Below are 21,437 nucleotides of genomic sequence, written 5' to 3'. Positions count from 1 at the left end.
AAAAGCATGTTCTTAGTACATGAGGAAAAATGAGACAAAATTCTTTTTTGAATGTGAGCTGTTATAATCTGATGGCAAGACAACAGTCGCCTCATGAGAGTGTATCTTTGTAGCCAGTCAGTAGGAAAAGTAGTGAAGAGTGAATGCATGAAACTCTAATGGGATTTTTTCTAAAATATGCTTTTCAATACATAACAGTGTTCCAGGGCCAGACTGTGGTTTTTTTCTGAGCTAGATCCAGAAGAACTTATACCTTGAAAATCTCTGTGATTTTTAATGACTGTTCGACAAGCAAAGATTTTGAAGAATCAAACTTTTATAGGCAAAACAGAATACAACAAATCAGTTTTTCTCTCTAGCGTATGCATTGATCTCAGTTAGCCAAAAAGATGATTGGAAGGAACCTGGTGAATAAAGGCTTCTGAATCACAACCTCAGCTGAAGCTTTTTCTTCTACCTAAACTGAGGCCATAAATTTCTCTTCGAGACTGAGGGAAGCAGGCTTTAATGGATTTTAACTCTGTAGTTTCTATGAAGCACTCAGCTGATACTAAAAAAATCAGATGCTTGAATAATGTAGGGTTCATGTAAATGTTTGTCATCATTGTCAAGTCAAAGAGTCAGGTATCTAATACCAAGTAATCTTACTTAAATCCCAGCTGCCGGCAAACCACCTGTGTATTCAGCTCTGTCCACCCATCATCGCAGATTGTGCCCCACTGCCCAGTATAATAGACCTCCAGGCGTCCCTCATGACTGCCTTTCCCACTTGTTAGTCTTAATGCACCATCTGTGTCATTAACAAGTAAGGAAAAACAAAAACAAGAATCAGTTTTTCTTAGGTCCAATTATTGTTCTAAAACAAAATTAATAACATTGCATTTACTGCATCTGATCAGAATATTAGACTACTAAATCTAGTGCTGATCACTAGGTGTTATTTAATGAGAAGATGAAAGAAATGCCATAGTGCACCCAGTCAGCTGTGAAGCATTGCATAATTCAGTTGCTTAAGTGCAAGAGAATAGCACAAGATATTGATCCCCCAAGCCCTTATTACATGCCAAGCCCGCGGGAGTGGGCTCTGATTATGTGATTTCACTGTATATACACCATATCTTATTCTTTGTCTGTTTGGTTATTTCCCATTGCTTTTATGCTGAAATGCTTACTGCCACTGCTAGATGTGACACACAGTTAACGCATGCCCCGCGTAGTAAATTGGCAGTTAGCATGTTACTGAGGAACCAAGGCTTTGTGTTGAATAATGAGATTTTCTGTACCTGTAAAATTTCCATAGCTGGTTCATTTTGATATTGCCAGAACACTTTATTACTGTGGGGTTTTGTGCATCTGTAAACTTTAAAGATTCTCTCTCCAGAGTTGTGAACTCTGCATTTGTCACTTTTCCTGTGTGATTATTGGTAACTGAAGTACCTGTGAGAGGTGTGCAGGAAACGCCAGCATCTTCTTTGTGGCCACAGTTGTGTTCTCGCCAGGAGCTTTTTGGACACTGTTCTATCGACAGTTCATTTCCCGTGCACCGCACTTCATCCAGCAGCACGGGGCCTGAGCCTTCTCCAAAGTAAGCCTGGCTCCACGCCTTGGCAACACCCCTGTGGAAATGTAACAAACACCCAGTCAAGAACAAGCAAGCCGAAGAGTCTGGGGTTCAGCGCAAAGAGCTAAAATGGTGCATAGCCAGCTTCTAGAATAGCCGATGGGACTGCCTAAATAGCCACTGCACTGGGAATTGACTGTGCAGTCTGCATGGTGTCATGTAATGCGATGTGGTTCCACAGCCACCTTCAGTCTCAGCTGAGGCTATGGAGCGATTTACACCTACCACTTCCACACTTCAGGGTTTGAACATACTTAGAACATCAATTTCTATTGTTTTGTATCTATGAGCTTTTACTTTTCTGTCCCTTTTGATTTTTAAGCATACCTTTCCTAGAAGAGATTATAGAAGTACAGCTTGGGTATGAGGATTCTAATTTTAATTTCCATTTGATGTTTATATGTAGTAAAAATAATCCGATATCTATTTCTACAGTGACTTTCATATGTTGTCCTCAAAGCACATTAATCAAATCTCAGATACCCAGATGGGGCAGATGAAAGTGATTGTTTAGTCATGTAAAAAACATTTAGTCATGTAAAAAACACAGCAAAGAGATCTTGAGTGACTGGACATTGTCATACTACCAATCAGTGGTAGAAATAAGAACAGAACACAGACCAATGATTACCCTTGTGTGTGTTATACTCTTTCATGTAAGTATAGAGGATTTTGAGCACAAAAACCTACGTAAATTGAAAACACTCCATTGTTTCAGCATTACAGAAATTATGCAGTGTTTAACACTTGATGATCTATCAGGATTCTTCCAATTCTATTTAAGATACCATGTCTTTCATATGTAAATGTTTTTCATGGTTTGGTTTCTTTCCACTCAATAGTTTCTCTGTTCATATATCCAGTCTAGTTTTTATAGGAGTATTCTCAATAACTGTTGTCTTTTTCAACTTTTAAGACTGAAATATCTATAAATTTTTTACTATAGTAATTTACCTATCTAAAGGATTAGTTTAAATTAATTAACATAGAGTTTGGGTGCGGGGCTCTATACTAATTATTTATTTGCTTTAAAGAGAGTTTTCCACTACCAGCCATATATTGTCACGTAACACCTAACAGGAATGGTATGTTATGCTTATACTGAAAACATGACAGGTCTTGACTATTTTGCTTCTGGATGTAATCATTCAAATTCTTAATTGGCTTTTGTGACTGTGTGTCAGAATAGTACATTGCCGTGATTTTTTTTTTTTAATGTAAATTGCAGTAGTTCATGTTTTTAAGGCACTGACTCATTAATCCACATATGGATTTAGATAGGTGTAGATTTCATTTCTAGTGCTTTGTATAAATCTGTAGCAATCTCTGTTCTCTCTTTTTTAAAAGGAAAACAATACTAAATTTACAGTTAGCAATTATACAAATTCCTGATAAACAGTAAAGGAGTATGGGAAAAATAACAACAGTAAGAGGCTTAGAAAAATTAAATCAGGATCAGGAAAAAGTCATACAAAAAGGATGGATGTGGAGATTCATGGTAGACACTGTGTAGATGGTAGTGCTCTGTAAATAAAAGCACACACAAAAAAGGTAAATAATCTGTGGTTTGCATTTTCATTTTGTTTAAAATCAATTTGGTTTTAATATTTTCAAGCTAATGTGCTTCATTAGTCTTGAAAATGCACTGTTGATTTTCAGACTGTTTCTTTGATGCCCAGATGCCTTCTTCAAGTGGTGGAGAACATTGAAAATATCAAAAAGCAGGTGTTGTTTACTCAGTAGGGAGAAGAGTTATAATCTGCAATTGCTTCAAAGAAGCAGGTAAGCAAACCAAAAATATCTTAAAACACTCAGCAGGCAACATTTTAGCAAAACACATAGCTTCAGTCAGAAGTTAGTACTTTTTTTTGAGAGAGATATTTTTAATTAGACATTACCTTTTCTTCTGAATGACCTTCCTAATTCCAAATAACATATTAACAGATATCATGCTCTAATTTTTTTCCTTTAGCAATGCCAGAACAATTTTAATAGATTGGAAATTATATTTTTCCCTGAGATTTCCAAACATTTCCTGATTGCCCTTACTATTCTTTGATTTAGTTTGTTAAGTAACCATGCGTTTTTATATGTAGCATTAATTTACTGAACACTTGTATTTTGCAATGCTGGTAATGAGAAAAAGAGCCAAGTCCTCCATCTCTTGTATTTCATAAAGAGCTGCTTTTCGAACTGGTTAAAATTGTGAATGACTATATAGTAAACTAAGAAAATATAATCCATAGGATACACTAAGAGTAATACTTATTTCAAATCCAGGTATCCCATTTATATTTAATCATCTAAATAAATGAAAATGTCTTGGTTTTCCAGTGTCTCTTTCTGATGTACCGAGATAGGCTCTGTGAGTTCTCAGCACTTCGGGCTATTTTTGTAGAATTCAATTAATACGGACTGAAAAGCCTACGTTCAGGATACCTATTTTTATTAATATTACCCTAAATATATTGCAGGCTTATTACACAAAGCCTGATTTACTGGTATTTTTTGAGATGATTGTACTTTGGAACAGTTGTATGTATAAGATAAATTCTCTTCATTTAAGTTTATTGAGTAGTATTTGCATAAATACGAACTTTACTCAAAAAGAAAATTCTCATACATAGCTTCTGTTTCGTGTATTTTTTTAATTCTGATGCTGGTACAAATGTGTAGAAAATGTTAGAAAAAAAATCCTTATTCATTAAGAAGCTGGCTGAAATCAAAACATAATGCTTGACTACTCTGAATATTGAAAACAAATACCATAATCTAGTAAGATTCTCTGGACATCTAATAAAGCAGACAACACATCCCATTACTATAACAAGGGCAATTTGTATCAAGCAAAAAGTACTTATGAAACCAAATAATAAAATAAATTATCATTATTTTTCACCTAGTAATGGTAGATTAATAGTCCAAAGTTTTATAGGAGTGCTACAGAAAAGTTGAAATGGTGTGGGAAGCTAGTTACTGAGATGCTTTACTTTTACAATTTGTGGCACGTTTCCAGATGAATTAACAGTATGCAAATTTAGATTATTTTTATTACTTCATAACTGGTCTACTGCCACTGTTGGTAAAATGTCACTTCACAGTAATGAGCACATTTGTCAAGACATCTTGGTTACTTGAGAAATTCTGTAAATCTCTAGACATATTTCGAAAAGACTTAGCACCATCTTAATACAATTTATTTACTCAGAAAAATGAATCAAATTAGAAGTATCTCAGAACTGCAGTTTCTGAACACTAAATATAAGTAATCAAATGTTTTAGTATAATCAGTAAGGAGGCAGGTGAAGAGCATGACATTTTTCATTAGTTTACAGAAATGTAAAGCATAGCTTAGTAACTCCCCAGACTTACTAATAGTGGCCCAATTCAAAAGCAGAAAAAGCCTGTAAGAAGGTATACTTCCTATTAGGTATTCCCAATTGAAAATGTACAGGAATATAGAAATATAGCATAAAATAAACTGGGGAAAAATGAGAATCTGATGTCAGAGGAGCATGTTGATTCCCATATGGCTCACCAGGAGATCTAGGAGCTTTTTAAGTACTGCACAGTTCTCATCCTTTTGAGCTAATTTGGATGGCACCAGCAGTCCAAGGTCTGTTTCACATTACAAAACAAGTACACTCTGGGGGCCACCCATTAATGCCACAAAGCTTGCTACCTTCAATGCCACTTCTTTTAATTCTTCATAATCCCAACAGGGCTGAACAGGTGAGTTCTGTTCCAGTCTCCTCTGCGCTGACCTGCTTAGTTCTCATCCAGTCTGTCTCAGACATAATCCCCTTCTCCTTGGGTTTACATTTTAGTATCTTCTCTGCATCTTGCTCCTAGTTCTTTCCTTCTTCAACCCATCTGGCCTTTCATCCCAATTGTGCCCTCCTCCTTCCTCTCTGATCCAGCAGTACTCCTCTTTGCCTCCCACTTCTGTGGCATCTTTCCTCAAATACTGAATGCTTATCTTCTCTGTGGTATCAAAATCACCCCCAGCTGTCCAGAAGAGGAGCAAGAAAATCCTGTTCTGCTGCTGTGACTATATTATGGACCATGCTTAGTCCAGACAGAATCGCTGACAAGCTTACCTTGTCAAAACTTCAAACAGATCTCTATTCAGTATATGCAAACTGACAATCTTCAGAGACTCGTGACTTAAATCTTGAGAGATTCTCACAGGCACGCCAAAAAACATATCCTTTCTGCCAAAGCAGTCCTTTTACTCCAAAGCAAGGAGGCTGTTAAGACTCTTCAGTAAAATGGATGTAAGGATTTTAACAGTCAAAGCAACTTCCTTTTCTTCACCTATAGTTTTTGATTGAAGCTTTACTGAAATTGTAGTGAGTTTTCACTATAAAGTCAGCATTTATTGAGACATCCTTTGTGTGTCCTACAGACAAAATTGCCCCTATCATATAACGCTGAAAACTGGATCCCATTAATCAAAGTTCCAGGGAACTGAAAGTAATGGTGCTGTACCTGAACCTTCTGTAAATAAGCTTAGTTACTGCTTCAAAGTCTTAGTGCTATTTTAAAGAAGCATCTTTTGACAACTGCAAGCTATGTATCTGACTAACTCTCCTGCTTTGCTGCTGGAATAGAAAATACATAGAAAAACAAACCCAAGGCCAAGCTGCCGACAGACAACTTCAGCATCTGCATCATCCCACTGATCATCACAGACAGTCCCCCACTGGCCAGCATGGTAGACTTCTACTCTTCCTTCGTGAGCGTTGTTCCCACCAGCCAGCCGGATCGGAGTAAAGACAGGGGCTGTGATCACACATAGAATATAGGAAAAGGTCATTTCTTTCCCAAAATGTTATCCTGATAGTAAAGAAAAAAGAAGATGGCTTAATGGTTTCTCTGACATCACTCAAGAACCACATGTTATTTTTTCTAGTTTGATGGAAAACCTGAAATTAAACTTCTTAGAAATTAGTTCCCCTAAGCTCCACTCTCAGTAGCTGAAGAACATTATCCAGACAAGTAACCATACTGATCCTGAGTTACTTAAGTGTCAAAGCATTCGCAGATACTTATGGCTGTAAGGCCAAATACTACAATCAGTCAGTAGAGCTGTGTTTCTACCAGGAAGAGCAAAATTGGCTCTGTATAGGCTTGGTTCCAGAAGGTAAAATCTGAAGTAAGAGGCGAAAATTCTTTCATTGCCATAGAAATAGAAATTCATCCTCATCTTTTCTCATTCCTTTGGTGATTCCAGTCAGAGCAGTGAAATCTCATTGACCATGGAGTCTCACTTTAATATTGTGCAAGTATTGTTCCCTTCCAGTTTCTGAGATAAGGTTTGATTTTTGGTCCTTTCAAATCATTAGCCCTTTTCTGGTCCAGCAAGAAATTGTCTTGAAAGCATCACTTCTGCATAAAGCTATAATAATGGAAACAGCTTAAAACCATATTAAAAAAATATATCTCTCTAGTATTTAGAAGGTTATTTTAAAGTTTCACCATATCTAACATTCAAATGATTTAAAGTGTGATTAATTTTTGTGTAGGCCTTCAAACCAATTAATGCTACTATTTCATCGATTTCTTGGCTTATAAAAAGAAAATTGAGGGCATTTATCCAATTTCATCTTACTGTTTCACTGGTATGAAATCTGGTTTTTTATAGTTATTTAAAAAGGCTAGTTGCAGTAGAACCGGCAAAACGTGAAAGCTTCATTTAGTTTGCCGAAACTCAGGATCAGTTCAATTCTTTTCAGATATCCTGGACTCTAAATTACTGATAAACTTCCCTTCAGCATTATTGAAACAGAAACCGATCCTTTATTAAATTTATCTAATCAAAATAAAGTTCTCTGGTGAAAATGTCCATAAACAGAAGGAAAACCTTATGACCTAAAAGTGTAATTTGCAAATTTATATTTTTCAGTTTCTTTAGGCAAAACTATTTATCCTGCTTTGGTCCTTCAACTTGTCTCCTAGCTTAAAAAGATTCTGCCTTCCCTCTACACTGTAGTTTTCTCAGTCAACACCAAAATGATTTGTTAAAGTAATTTATCAAAATATTCCTCATGAATAGTGGAGCTTTAGGACAAAAATGCATCTGCCTTTAGATAGGAATGTAAGTAGGAGAGGAATGGCAGCACAGAACTGGCTGCAGCCATACATGTTTTGGTTACAACTGAAGAGATTGCCATTGCCACCTCCTCAGCACTGCCAGCCTAGCCTTCCTCGAGGTCAGCAATATCTTAAATCTGGTGGCATAATTGCCCATTTAGTTGCCGTTCATCGTGTTCATTAAAATAATCTGAAATATCTTAAAAACATTAATAATACTTTTTTTTCCTAAAAGTATCATTTTGACTTGCGTGAGTGATGTGTGAGGTAGCAATCTTCAGCTAGGAAGACTTGGACCTTTTTTAAATATATGCAGAATAGGGCAAAAACTTTGCCGTTCCTTGTGCGATGTCATCTATGTTCACAGTAAAGAATGTCATCCCAACAATTCTGTACCAAAGAGGGTATAGCCTGTTTGTGAAATTGCTGCTCCTCCCTACTGTTCAAGAAAAGCTAACAAATTGGCATGTAGCATATGTAGCTACCAAAGACAACTTCTGAGTAGAAAAATAAATTAATAAATAAATAATTTTTTATTAGAAGTTTAAAAAATATGTGGAGGCAAACAATCCTACTTTTACAGCCAGACATTCTCTCTGCTTCACCCTTTCTCATAACCTACATCTCAAAGCAGTAATTTGCGTGTTGATTATGGAAGGGTAAAAGTGGTTCAGCTAGTTGCTGCTTGCAGAGCATAGAGGGATTTGAAACAGTTAATGATGCGATGATTCAATCTGTTTAATTTCCTGTTCCAAGAAGTCTTAATATTTTTTTTCTAATTTAATAATGAGTAATTATTACTACTTCTATTTAAATAAGCAAAGGAGTTAACCAAACCATATGTGTTTTTTTTACCCGGGGAAGAGCTACATGTGACAGCAGCTGCCATTTTTTGAGGACATGTTCCATCCTGCCAGATGTCTTTTTCACATAACAGTATATTTTCTTCATCACCACGACAACGCACTTCACTCCAGTAAACAGGAATAAGGCCTGGTCCAGAAAATGGTACATGTTTTGCTGTACCTTTTTCACTGTAAGAAGAATAATCAGGATAGGACATTAGAGTGGGAGGAGGGGAAGTGGAACATTTTCTCATATATAAATCTTGGAGTAGAAAAGAAAGGGCTTTCTTCAGCAGTGTAAATTCATCACATTTTCATACAGTTCAGCATTGTCTTCTGCACAAAGAAAAGTAACAGATGTGACCCAGTTCTCACCATTTTGTTGTGGGATATTTTAGTACAATGGCCTGTGTTGCTGCAGGGCCAGCTACATTCCTGTTCTCCTGGTTCTTAACTACAAAAATCAACACAGAGTCCACAGGTGAATCTACAGTACCAGCCCACTGCAGTTATACTTTCAGGAGAGGTAATGTTAATGGGCCTTTCACCCTTATCCTCTCCTTTACTCCATTAAAACATACCAGTGCTCTGCCCATACACATGTCATACAGTGAAACTACCTCATACTCCATTAGATCAGGCCCTTCTCCATTATTTTCTATTCAGCCATTCCCATCCATCCAGAACATTTATAAAGAGCTTCCTTTCCTTCCCATACTGGATCTACAGCAACAATTATTGAGACATCTTTTATTCCATATAATGCCCAATAAATTAAAAACAAAGCCCAAATATTGTAAAATCAAAGGAACAGATAGATGGAAGCACCTGAAAAGCACCAGTAATACCTACTGAGTTCACCTTGTGGTATTTAGATCCGAACTTCTGCCAAACACTCATGGTAACAGAAACTTTCAACTACTGTTTGCTTGGGGCTTTTTGGCCTGGATTCAGATTTAAGCCATTGCTGCTGAAAAGACCAAACCATTCACCCGTATCACTGCACTACTTTTGCTAATAGCGGTCTTGTTCAACTGAAATGTTTGGGGTATGGAAGGCAAAAAGAACTTACATGAAAATGAGGAAAGGAGACATTGCATGTAGACAGCTGAAGCCGTAAGCAAAATCACAGCCTCCAGATGGCTGAACTTTTATCTCATCTAATCCTCATATTTTTATAAGTTGGCGTGGTGTGTACAGATTAGTATTGAACATTATAAAACAGCTTAGATTTAGTTCTGGCTAGCAGTCTTAAAAAGTGGAATAATGGTTAGGAATGTCACAGTGCAAGTATGCTGTAAAGGCCCCTTACTGCTTGTAGCAAACAAAATCAATACTTTGGTATGTGACTGAAAGAAATGTTAGAAAGGCAATAAAGCCAGCCATGCTTTGTGACTTACTGAGAAAGTGCAAACCAAATGGGGTGCGCTAAGGGGGGGATATTAAAGTAATTTGGTTGCTAACTTGAACAGCATTGATTTTTTTAGAAGCTGCAATTGCATTTTATTTTTAAAACTCCCTTTTGGTATGGGCATTTTCATCCTTACCTCAATTTCATCTTACTATTGCAATTGCAGTATCACTATAGGCATTTTCTAGAGTTTAATGACCAAATTACGTTAAAGGATCCTGTTGATTAACTCCATTCTGACAGCAGTGGGAAGGGACTTTCAACCTGTCCAGTATTGCTATAACTCTGTAAACTGTTCCTGTGAAAATGTAAAGCTGCAAAACTTGTCTGGTTTGGGGTTTTGTTATCCATGTGCCATGCTGAAAGTAAACCATACAGATTATCTAGCTAGATGAAGATGTGCACAACAAAAATGCCACATTTTCCAAAAAACTAGGATGAGTCCCAGATGGTTTTTGGCAGGATAGAATGGATGATTACCACGGACCCCATGCTCCTGAGAACCAGGAATTTTCTTGTGATTAGGATCCCATGTAGAGTCTAATTCTGGCCACATTTTACATTTTATAGATTCAGTAACCTCACTGGAGCTGTTCTTAATTGACACTTACATAAGTGAGAACCGGATCAGACCTCATATTTCTGCCCTTTTGGACATTTCCTGGATGTCTAGTAAAGCAGTTTTTGTTCGCCCTAAGCTTTTCTGACCTGTTCATACTTTTCACTTTGAAAGCAAAGCATCTACCCTGGTCGCCTCCTCTCCAGATCCCATATGCAGCTTTCAAAGGAAATACTGATTCTCACAGCAACCTCTTTGAAGTACAACACAATTGAAAGAAGCAAAGGATTCTGGGAAGAACAACTTCGGCATTCAACAACTTTCAAACAGAAAAAACAATCATCAAACACAAAAAGCCCTTAGGATTTGCAAAATAGATTGTCCTTTATACTGAAACATTAAAATAAGTTGACTGGTTTTTACTCAGACTGAAACTTACCCAAGTGCAAGCTGTCGACATACGACTGTTGCATCATTATTGTCCCAATGGCTCCCACAGATTGTTCCCCAGATTCCATTCAAATAAATCTCCACTGTACCCTCAAACTCATTCTTGCCACCCTGGAGTCTCACTGACCCTAGTTAAAAAAATAAATAAAAAAAATAATCCATTGCTCAATTAATGCATCCCACACAAAAGATTCTGAACCTAATTTTCCCTCTGCAGAGAGAGTTCCTGTTTCATGTATTACCTACCACCTCTGTGCATTTTGGGTGAGCTGCTTCTAAGAAGCACTCTGGCACACCTAACATTCTTATACAGTGATACACAAAAGGAGATAACCTTACTTTTTACATGAGGAAAACATTTTGCCGTTTATACTGAAATTACATCACATTTCTGATCTTTCTGATGCTACAACTTAAAGATCTAACAAAAAAAAAGTACGTATAGACTACACATAATTATTTAAATGTGGTTACCTGTACACAAATGAGCAAAAAGTACACATATGTGAGTGCTATATTTTTATCTTCCACATAATTCCATCAAACTTAAGGGAATCGGAAAACAACCACATGGATTGCATAGCTTTTGCTCTGACCCATGTAACAGTATGCACGTCATGGATGTCAGAAGTTTATTTTAGACAAAGAATGCATTTGTTCATACTTGTTCTCAGACAGAAAAACAATGGATGTAGTTCTATTAATTCATGAGAGGTCTTTACCAAATTCTCAGACAAAACAAGCTAAAACCTTGGAATTGTCTAAAAGAAGTGAAAAAAAAAAAAGTCTGCTTCTTGAGAGCTACAGAACACAGAAATCCTAGAAAATTAACAAATTTTGCATTTTTTATTACAGTAGTTTTACTTGAGATGCCAGATGCATCTGCTGTTCAAGGCAGCCAAGTGCCACTGGTAAAGATGGGAAAAAGCTCATCATAGGTATAACTCTACATAAGCAGAACAGAGTTATAACAGGGCAGTAATTCAAGAAAGAATCCATTTATGTTAAATTTTCAAACATAGCCTAATTGTATGCATTAATATTGCCTCAAATCTCAGTTAATCCATCTGCCTCTTGTTCTGTGATCTACTTAAAATCAGAAGCTTCACTATCATCCAGTTTGTAGGGTTTTTAGCAGTGGAAGAAAACAGTCAATGTTTGTGCCTGCATTTTGTTGTATGTGTGTTCATGTATGTGTAAATAATAATAATAATAGGTAGATCCACTTTTTCTTCTTGGCTTTCACTCAGACTGTGTCCTAGTTTTAATTTAGTTCAGTATATTTTATAAAACCACGAAGCCAAACGACTGCCAAATAACTCGAGGAATTAATTAACCTCAAACTTGGTTTTGTGTGTTCCTTTTTGCCTCCTATTTACTTTCTCAGCAGTAACTTACTATTCAATAAATTACAAACAAAATTTATTCAACTCACGTTACAGAGTGAGCTATCATTCCAAATAGAGGATTATTAATGAGTTAATTATAACAATACTGTAGACATGTTGCACATTGCTTATCTGTCTTTATAATTTTTCTCTTGTGTTTTTCTGTCACATACAGACAGAGTCTGGAATTTTGTTTATTTCTGCTCTTCACCAGACTTTTGTGTAGACTATTATTTTCACTTGAAACATCAACTGCAGTCATAGCAAAGCGATTCCTGACATACCAGAAAGCAATTTTGAAGATGTCATCTCCAAAAATAAGTTTATTTTTGTACATGATTGCTTACAGTCCTGCATGATACCTACTGAAATCAATACAGTGTTTCCTGAGTACACACTACACAATATTTCTATTCAAATATTTGAATAAGGGAGTATTTGAAGAATAAAATTCTCCTCTAAGGTCTCCATGGCAGAATTTGGCTCACTCCTTTTTCTGTATTTACAGAATTCCCAGTGGCAACAGTCAGAAGAATTTATCCACATACACAGAGCAAAAGATAGCACAAGAGATAACTTTTGCACATCAGAAACTCTTTTCCCAACAATTAAAAATGGAAAGAAGTCTGAAATCCTTTGCATCTTTGGTAGAAGCCTCAGGAAAGAAGTTTGAAAAGCACAGAGTTCTCACTGTGGACACGTACCATGAAAAAAAGAAAACAGCCTTTCCCTCGCCACCCACTCCCCTAAAGAACCCTGAGTGATGTCTGGTCCCTGTTGAAGGGGGAAAACACACTACTGGTATCAGCTGGTAAGGAAGGGAAAATGACTGGAAGGGACAGTGCCTTATTTCCATGTGCCTGTGGGAAAAGACATAGATGAAAACAATAAATGAGGGATTTTTTTAAAAATTCATCTAATATCTCAACAAAATACGTTGGTTTGCCTTTTTCCTGTAGATTTACAGCTGTGTATAGGAACACCAATGTTTTATGAAGGGTAGTAGCATTCATAACAGACCTGTGTTCATCTCAGAAGAAAATACGATAAAGAGCCAGCTTCTGTCATATAGAAAACACCCAAGATGATTGTTAAAGGTAATTTTGTAACAAATTTAAAATGTTCTTGATTTTCACCTGAGAAGTCAATCTAGAAAGAAATAAAAGGAAAGCCTATTTTTACATGTAACTAATATTAAACCTTTTTTTATGCTTGCTGTTTAATAGAGTTAACCGAATAGATGGTATAACAGTTCTAACATGCTGGCTGCATTGACTGACTACTTTCCTCATAGGACAGTATAGATAATCTACAGCTGTCATTAACCTAAACCATCCAAGGCAAAATCAGGCATTCTCTCCTCAAGGAAAACAATAAGTAAAACCATTTTTTTAAAAGAAAAGTATGAATTGAAAATCCTCTGAAATTAATATCAGTAACATATTTTTCCAAGTCCAGTCTAAGTGTTTCTAGCTCAGTATTTCAGCATGGTATCCAACAAGAGTAAAATGATACAGCATTGTTTGTTTCATATGCACTTTGAAGTATGTATCAACCTATATCATATGACAAGTCATAATTATGTAGCAAACAAATCAAAGAGCACACTAATAAGAAAATTATTTCTCTGTTGTTTTCTCAAAATGTTGTGGTATTCAGACCCCGGTAGTTACTTCACTGGATCTAGAGATACATTAGTTACAGTAACATGGATACATCATAAAACATAACAGAATTTTAAAATATAGACTTTCATTTCAGTAACTTATTTTTTCTTTCCAAAAGATAAAACTCTTACTTCATAATGAAACAGATCTGTGGTTCATGTGTAAATTGATCATAGGGAATTGCAAGATGACGAACATTATCTGCCATCATGTACATTTATGCTGTATGACCAACTATCTCTTGATTACTCATGAGTCAATCTTTGTTATTAAGAACGTGTTAATATCCTAATTGCAAGACAGACAGTGTTTGCATTGTTAAAATTACCTGGAAACACTCTTTCACTTCATAGGCAGCAAAAAACCTAGTATTTAGCATGACTAAAAGGATACTGGTTAATTCTTAATTTCACTGGTTAAGTCTTCTACTGTTACATTTTAACACCTCAAGCCCATACTGCATCTCAACAGGTGTGCCCAAGGGGCTTCCTTCTCTGTTCCCCCTAGGACAAAAGAAGCTCTGGAGAAGAGCGTCTGAATTACTTCTTAGAAAACAGGTCTGGCTTAAGCATATGCATTGGGGGCTCTAGGTTTCTGGAGTGGTAGATATGGCAGCATCTCAATTTTTTAAGCTGTAAGTTTTTAGCTCTCTTAGTTGCTGAAGAAAACTAAACACATTGGGAGTAGAGCTAATGCAGTAATATGTGCTCTGGCTTTTATGCCATGCTCTGGGAAACTCGCCCTCTCTCCCCTCTCCACCAAGTCAATACAGTGTCAAGCCTCTGCCCAAAGTACTTATTAAAGTACTTCACTGCCTCAACACCAAGCTCAACAGCAGGGAACATGTGTACCGGGATCCTGCCCCTGGGTCTCAATGCCCTCCTCAGCACCGCTCAGGAAGAGGAAGGATGAGGAGAGGTGAACTGACCCCACGAGGGTTAGAAACAAGGACACAGGACCACAAAGCGGGCCTACTAGGCAGCTCTAGGACACATGCTGTGGTCTTACAACGGACTTAATTCAGCCCTATATTGAAGAATACAAATCTATTGTCTTGACAGAAACTCCTTCGTTTATATACAGTCAAAAAATATGTATGTGTTTCCTGTAATTATGTTCTAGGTGAGGTTACTGACGGTCAATTCATGTTGTTTACATACAGCCTGGTAATTTTAGTTGCCCTGGTATCTGCCCAAGTCAGAGTCTTTCCCATCTGCTATCACTGTTTAAAAGAGATTAAGTTATACTTGCAAATGCAAGGAAGTAAGGGTATCCAGTGGGTGCTGCTGAGACTTGCTCTGCAACACCTGCCATATAGGCTCAAGATGAGACACACAGGAAAAAAGGGAGAGGAAAACCTCTCAGCCAACTTTTAATTAACTCCAAAAAGCAGAAGAGCTTCAAAGGAATTGTGCTGCTGTGCTTGGACTCTTTTCCTATACCATTCTCACAGCCAGAAATGCTGGGTAACTTCACACCCTGTTTTATTTCCTACATTTCACTGAGAACAAGCATTGTTACTGTGTGTGGTTGAATTGCAAATAGAATGGGAATCACTTCCACTTCTGCTGTACGTGTAAGTGCTGCAGCAGTGGGCTTTATGGTGTTGGCTAAAGGTGTGCCAGTAGTTTCTTCGTAAACACCTGCATCCAAAGGTTTGTAATTTGGCCATAAATGTAGATTTGGAAAAGTGGGATCAGAAGTAGAAGTTGCCTGTACTTTTCACCCTGGTGCTGGGTGCTCTGAAATTGCAGATTTAAAGCAAAGCAAAAGTAGTATTTTGAATTTTGGAAATCTGTACAAACAACAAATACTTTTATTTCTGCTTTCATTTCCAAGGTGTTCCAACATGGGATAGTGCCACAGAAAGGCCCTGCACGAATAATTCATCTCTGTTGCCTTGGAGTCAATTAGGTAAGTCCAAATTGACATGAAGTGTGAGGGTGTCCCATTGATACACGCTGTATATCCCATGTAGCCACATTATAACTCGTAGTATTTCAGAACACTAGTGGATGATTCATAACGCATGTAGAAGAGTCTATCCCTGTTTCAGAATGAAACTAATTAATCGGTCTGCATGAGGTACTTGTAAAAAGCTACCTGTAGTATAGGTCAAATCTAAACACCCGCTCAAATCAATGGAAACCTTTCTTCCCTTCCAGGATCAGGCCTGGCTAAAATCAAATAAATTAATATTGTTGACTTCAGCAAAACTATGGATGACGCTCACTGCAATCAATGAATGCTGTTGTCCATCACTTTCGTGAGCACTGCTCTTAGTCTAAAAGTATAAGTATTATCTCCCGGTATTTTAACTTTGAAAAAAGGGTGCATCCATCAGAACTACTTTTTAAGAGCTATCTTGAGAACTTTAGCAGATAGCAGTATTGCATACTCAAGGATCCTTGTATTAGAAGTTTCATAAATATTGTATATATTGGGTGTGTAGTGTGCTGAATTGTTTCCTCTGCAGCAGTGAGATTCATCATGTCAACGATTAATGGTTTAAGGCTCTGAAAGAATAAACTGAAGCATTAGGAATGTAATGGGCTCTAAAGGACTGCAGTTGTCTTACGTGGTACAGAGCTGCAGAAAATGAGGGGTCTCATGCTCATGAATGGTTCCAGAAGAGCTGCTTCTTAGAAGGAAAATGTAGATATTCATGTTTCATTTTTTATCACATTATTTTCTTTAACCCTATGCTATTAAAAAACCAAAACCCCCAAAGACCTTCCATCAACTGCCTGGACTATAGTATAACAGGTAGAGAGAATAATCTAGTGGTTAGACTGTAGGCCTGAGGCTTGATTCTTCCCTCACAGAAGTTTAGTGAAGCACTATTTGATTGGCGTTAGTGGAACTACCCTGTGATAAAAGCAATTTAAATGGAAAGACTCTACAGTCTGACCACTCTGGAGATGTGTCTTTTATTTCCAGTTCTGCCACCGATTGGTAGTGTGACCTCTGGCAAAGACACTTACCCTCTCTTGTATTGTTTCCCCTTTGTAAATTAAAGAAAAATAGTTAACCCACTTCACTCAGAGCTTTAAATTAGGTATGTAACAACATAGCATGAACAGCGTATCATGCAGAATACTGTAACTACATGCCAGTAAACATTGTGTGGCAGCAGTTGCATCTAGGTACTGAGGTAGGCCTGGTTTTTGAAGCGTGAGTACATTACAGGTAAGTTGGTATTAGCAGTAACTAAAATACTAAATTCTGCTAGACTTTGCTGGCTCTGTGTACAGAGTACTCTCGTACTCATTTGTTTTCCTCTATGATTTCCTTGGTTAAACATGCTAATTTATATATATTTGTATTTGGTTTATTTGCTTTCAAGGCATGAATAAATAATATTACCCAGATGCCTCTCATTTTAGAAGGAAGGAAATGAAACACCAAAATCTATTATTTTAAACTATAAAACTGATTTTTGAACTGGTACCACATAGTATAATTGCAAAGGCACTTTTTTTTTTTTTAATTTTTCATCATTAATGTTTAAAGCAGTGTAATGTATACACATGCACAAAATTTAGCCAATTAACTTTGCAGATAAGTCTTGATATTTAAGGTAGAGTAGCCAGGAGATTTACAGTTAAGGCTTTGAACAAGGTGGTGTATTTAGTTATTGCAGGTGCCTAATAACTGAGTATGGGCTTCCTCAGCAACAGATGCAGTGAGTTTATCTCTGAATAGCCTCTGAATATTCTCTTCTCTGGCTATAAACTGCATCATAACATTGCCTTACTTGCATTTCTTTGCTCCTTGTAGGAAAGGAACACACTTTGGGACTAATGTTACAATAATGTTTGTTTCTGGGCAGATGGCTTGATTTATTTCCATGTTTCACCTTAAGCCATCTCACTCTCTAATTCTTTTGTATTGCCTCCCCAAAGGCTTTTTGACAGACGTTTGTCCTGTTGATGTCACTGAGAGTTTACCACTGAGTGCAATAGAAGCAGATGACCTTTCAATTAGAGTATTGGCTATTGTTCAGTAGCAAGGTCCTCCCTCTTAACTGGGGCTAACCTGGGTTTCCTTTTTCTGGGGAAAAAAAAAGCAGCATTCTGAAAAGACTGAAGAAACACAGCTAAACCCAAACCATGTAGTATTTTTGGTGTTTTTTTACTTAAATCACATTAGTGCTGAACTTAAAAGGGATTCTGGAATTTACTTTAGTAAGTGCAAGATTGGGTTCTTAGCAATAAAATGCCATGTTCTTCTTCACTGTAATGTATTAGACCACGTTCTCATAACATTTTTTGGGAACCAGACTGAAGAATTCTGAAAAAAGCGATAAATATGATGGGCTAAATCAAAGAAGCAACTGTGGGATCCTTTTGCAAACTGAGACCAGTTAAAGGGTGTGAAGTCTTCTGGATTTTTTTTCCATCTGTGTCTAGTTATCTGTTTTCTCCTCCATGGCATCAGCTGCCCGGTATTCTTTCCAGGGAAACATCTGTGATGCATAATATCATTCTACCTTCTTGAAGGAGTACAACATTTGATTTGGAACACAGCTTTGGAAGTTGCATTTTTTTTTAATGCATAAATGATCAATATGGGTCTTGGTGCCTCCATATGCTCTTTATGTGATATTTTATACCAATATGTATAATTATCACATTGTTCAAATTATCATCTTTTTCGCACACACCTTCTAGGGCTATAGTTGGAAGAGAAAGATAGCAATCCTCTTCAAGGGATCTGAAAGTAAATTAATGAAAAAACCCAAACCGACCCAAAAGCAACTTCCACAAGAACAAAACTGTTAATAATAATATTAATGATCGACTTCCTTGCTGACCTTGTGATACTACAAAATACGTGAAAGGAAGGGCAACAAAGAAGGGAATTTTTATTTTCATTGCAACAATTATGCTTAGTATAGATATAGATAGGGATAATTTGTATTTAGGTAGGAGATAATAATACCAGACTGATGTAGGAGAAAATGTGAAGTCATTCGAAACCAGACTGTACATAAATATATTTAACGCCAACACCGATGAAATGTAAGGCTGATCAACTGCGCAAGGGCTGGATGCTGAAATTGCTGTTCAGTCCTTACGCACCGAAAACTTCCACTGAAGTCACTGGGAGTTCAGCGAGGAGTGCGTGTGGGGGAAGCACCCGTCTCTTGGCTAGGTTCACAGATGCCCTCAAGCACCAGCGCTAACTTGCAAACCTCGTTATCCCAGGATTTGTGGGGGAAACAGGAAGAAGGAGCCGCTAGGCGAGCAGGTCGCGTTTAGAGCAAGGCATCCTTGTGCTTTTTCCTTCTGCCACCTAACCTCCGTAGATCGAGTGCCATAAAGAGGGGAATGCCAGCCTTAGCGAGCTGCGCCTACAGACTACTGACGGCGCAGCTTGCTAACGCGATTTGCCTCGTATGAAAACAGCGTCGGGATAAAACCAGGTAGGACCTTGGTCTTCCCGATGCGTCCGCCGAGGCGGAGGTTTAAACTACTCTCTCGGACCAGCCCGTGCTGTCACTTTGGCGAGAGGCGGCCGCCCCCCCCCCCTCCCCGCTCCCCGCTCCCTCCAGCGACGGGGAACCGGCAACGGGATGGCGAGGACGCCGCCGCCCGGCTAAGGGTCTCCCTCCCGCGGAGCCTCCGGCGCACCCTCCCGCTCCGCCGCTCCGCCGCCAGCCCGCGCCCCAGCCGGCGGCCGCTCGCCCTGCGCCCCGCTCACCTCGCTCGCAGTCAGCGCGGCCCCGCTCCGCCCGGCCCCGGCCGCCCCGGGGGGCGCAGCCGGGCCGCCCGCCGCCGCCGCCGGGCAGGGCGCAGGAGCTGCGGCGGCCCCGCGGCGCCCGGCCCGCCGTCCCCCGCCGCGGGAGGGCGGGCGCCGCCGGTGTCCAGGGGCGCCGGGCCGCCGCGAAGCCCCCGGCGGGGCAGCCGGCGGGGGGCGGCGGCGGCGGCGGCGGGGCCGGGGCGGGTGGCTGCGGCTGGCCGGCGGCCGGGAGGCTGGCGGAGAGCTGCCCCAGCCCGCGGGCTCCGGGGATCGTCCCTATCACCAGCGCCACCACGAAGCCGGCGAATGTCATGGTGCCAGTCCCGCCGGCTCGGGTCCATCTCCCCCTCTCATCGCGGCCGGGATGCGAAGGGGGAAGGCGGGGCCGCGGCGTCCCGCTAATCCCCCACGCCGCACACCCCTGCCGCCCTCCCCCCGGCTCCCCTGCCTGCGGGGGCAGGGCGAGCGGGGCGCGGAGAGGCGCGCAGACCCCCGCGGGGCGCCCGGCGGCGGCGTTTGCGGCTACCTGCCGCAGCCTTCCCGAGCGCGGCGGGGAGCGGCGCGGCCGCCCGCTCCCGGGCAGCAGCCGCTCCGGCCGCCCCCGCGGGGCGTCGCAGGGGGGGCCGCGCACCGACCTCGCCGCCCCCGGAGCCCGGCCTCGGCGGCTACCTCCCGCTCCCCCGCCGGCCCCGGGCACCGTCGCCCCCGTACCCCCCCCCGCCCGGCCTCACTGCGGTCCGGTCCCGCCGCAGGCTCCCCCCCGTCCCGCTTCTCTCTCGCCCTTGGGGCTCCTCTAGCAGCCACCACCGGCTCTGCCCTTGGCTGTGGCTCCCCCGACCCCTCTGACAGCCCCACAAAGAGCGGAAGGAGCCCGGGCACAGGCCGGCCCGGGGCGGGGGCGCGCAGATTCGGGGAGAGAGGGACAAAACGGACCCGCAGGGCGGCTGGGGAGGCAGAGGGATGGAGAGAGAGAGAGAGAGAGCCCCAGGCGTGTCTGCGGGAAACAAAGGGCCTGAGAACAAATGCCGTGAAGAGAAATGTCTTCGAGGGTTTAGCTGTATCCCAGCCCCATGTGCTCTGAATAGTAAGTAATCTGCCTATTCCCAGCCACTGCGTTGTTCTGCGTGACCTGATCATCTCTGATTTCCGTCTTCTACCAGGATGGCTCCCAGTTAGTTTTGCCTCTTTGTCTCATATTGTTCAGTTGCTAGTATGGGTTAGTTACTATTTTTTTAATTTTCCGCTGGTTTTAATCTATGCTGTTCACACTTTGCAAAGTCCAGCTCTGCCTGATACAGCGCGCGCCCTTTATTTGGCAATTTGTCTGTAGTGTGAGTCTGTAGATTCACCTCTCCACAGGATCTTTTTTTCCTCTCTCATTTTTCGGCTGAGAAGCGTTAATCTGGTTTCTGGGTGAGCGTATCAGTTTTTCCACAACCTTGCGTTGTGACTACAAGAGAATCTGCTTTCCGTGCAGGATCCCATGTGTCTCCAGTGAACAGCAGCTTTCCTTTAGCAGCCTCCAAACCATTGAAAAGGTGCAAAATGCAACTGCACCGATTTAAGCTTTTGTTTATAAGAAGAAAAAGAGCTCCAGTGCTAAGGAAGAGCGGGTCCTACGGTGTTTGGTATTACCTGTATTCATTTTAGTTGTA

General features: G+C 40.1%; 1 protein-coding gene across 2 annotated transcripts in view; it reads right to left on the bottom strand.

Moving 5' to 3' along the window:
- Positions 1–20,425, bottom strand: part of PRSS12 (serine protease 12) — a 46,658-nt gene extending 26,233 nt beyond the window's left edge. Inside the window, exons 1-6 of one of the 2 annotated variants that reach the window (XM_075037513.1) lie at positions 19,744–20,425; positions 10,972–11,110; positions 8,573–8,751; positions 6,256–6,406; positions 1,438–1,616; positions 649–790 (exon numbers count right to left, since the gene is read on the bottom strand). In XM_075037513.1, the coding sequence (XP_074893614.1) occupies positions 649–790; positions 1,438–1,616; positions 6,256–6,406; positions 8,573–8,751; positions 10,972–11,110; positions 19,744–20,095 (1,142 nt within the window). In that variant the 5' untranslated portion in view covers positions 20,096–20,425. Of the gene's footprint in view, positions 1–648; positions 791–1,437; positions 1,617–6,255; positions 6,407–8,572; positions 8,752–10,971; positions 11,111–13,390; positions 13,409–19,743 lie in introns of those variants that run through there. The other variant, XM_075037520.1, reaches the window with a different exon arrangement.
- Positions 20,426–21,437: the final 1,012 nt, after the last annotated feature.

Source organism: Buteo buteo, chromosome 1 (genome assembly GCF_964188355.1).
Source record: "Buteo buteo chromosome 1, bButBut1.hap1.1, whole genome shotgun sequence".
Lineage (NCBI taxonomy): Eukaryota > Metazoa > Chordata > Aves > Accipitriformes > Accipitridae > Buteo > Buteo buteo.
This window is presented reverse-complemented; position numbering and strand designations above follow the sequence as displayed.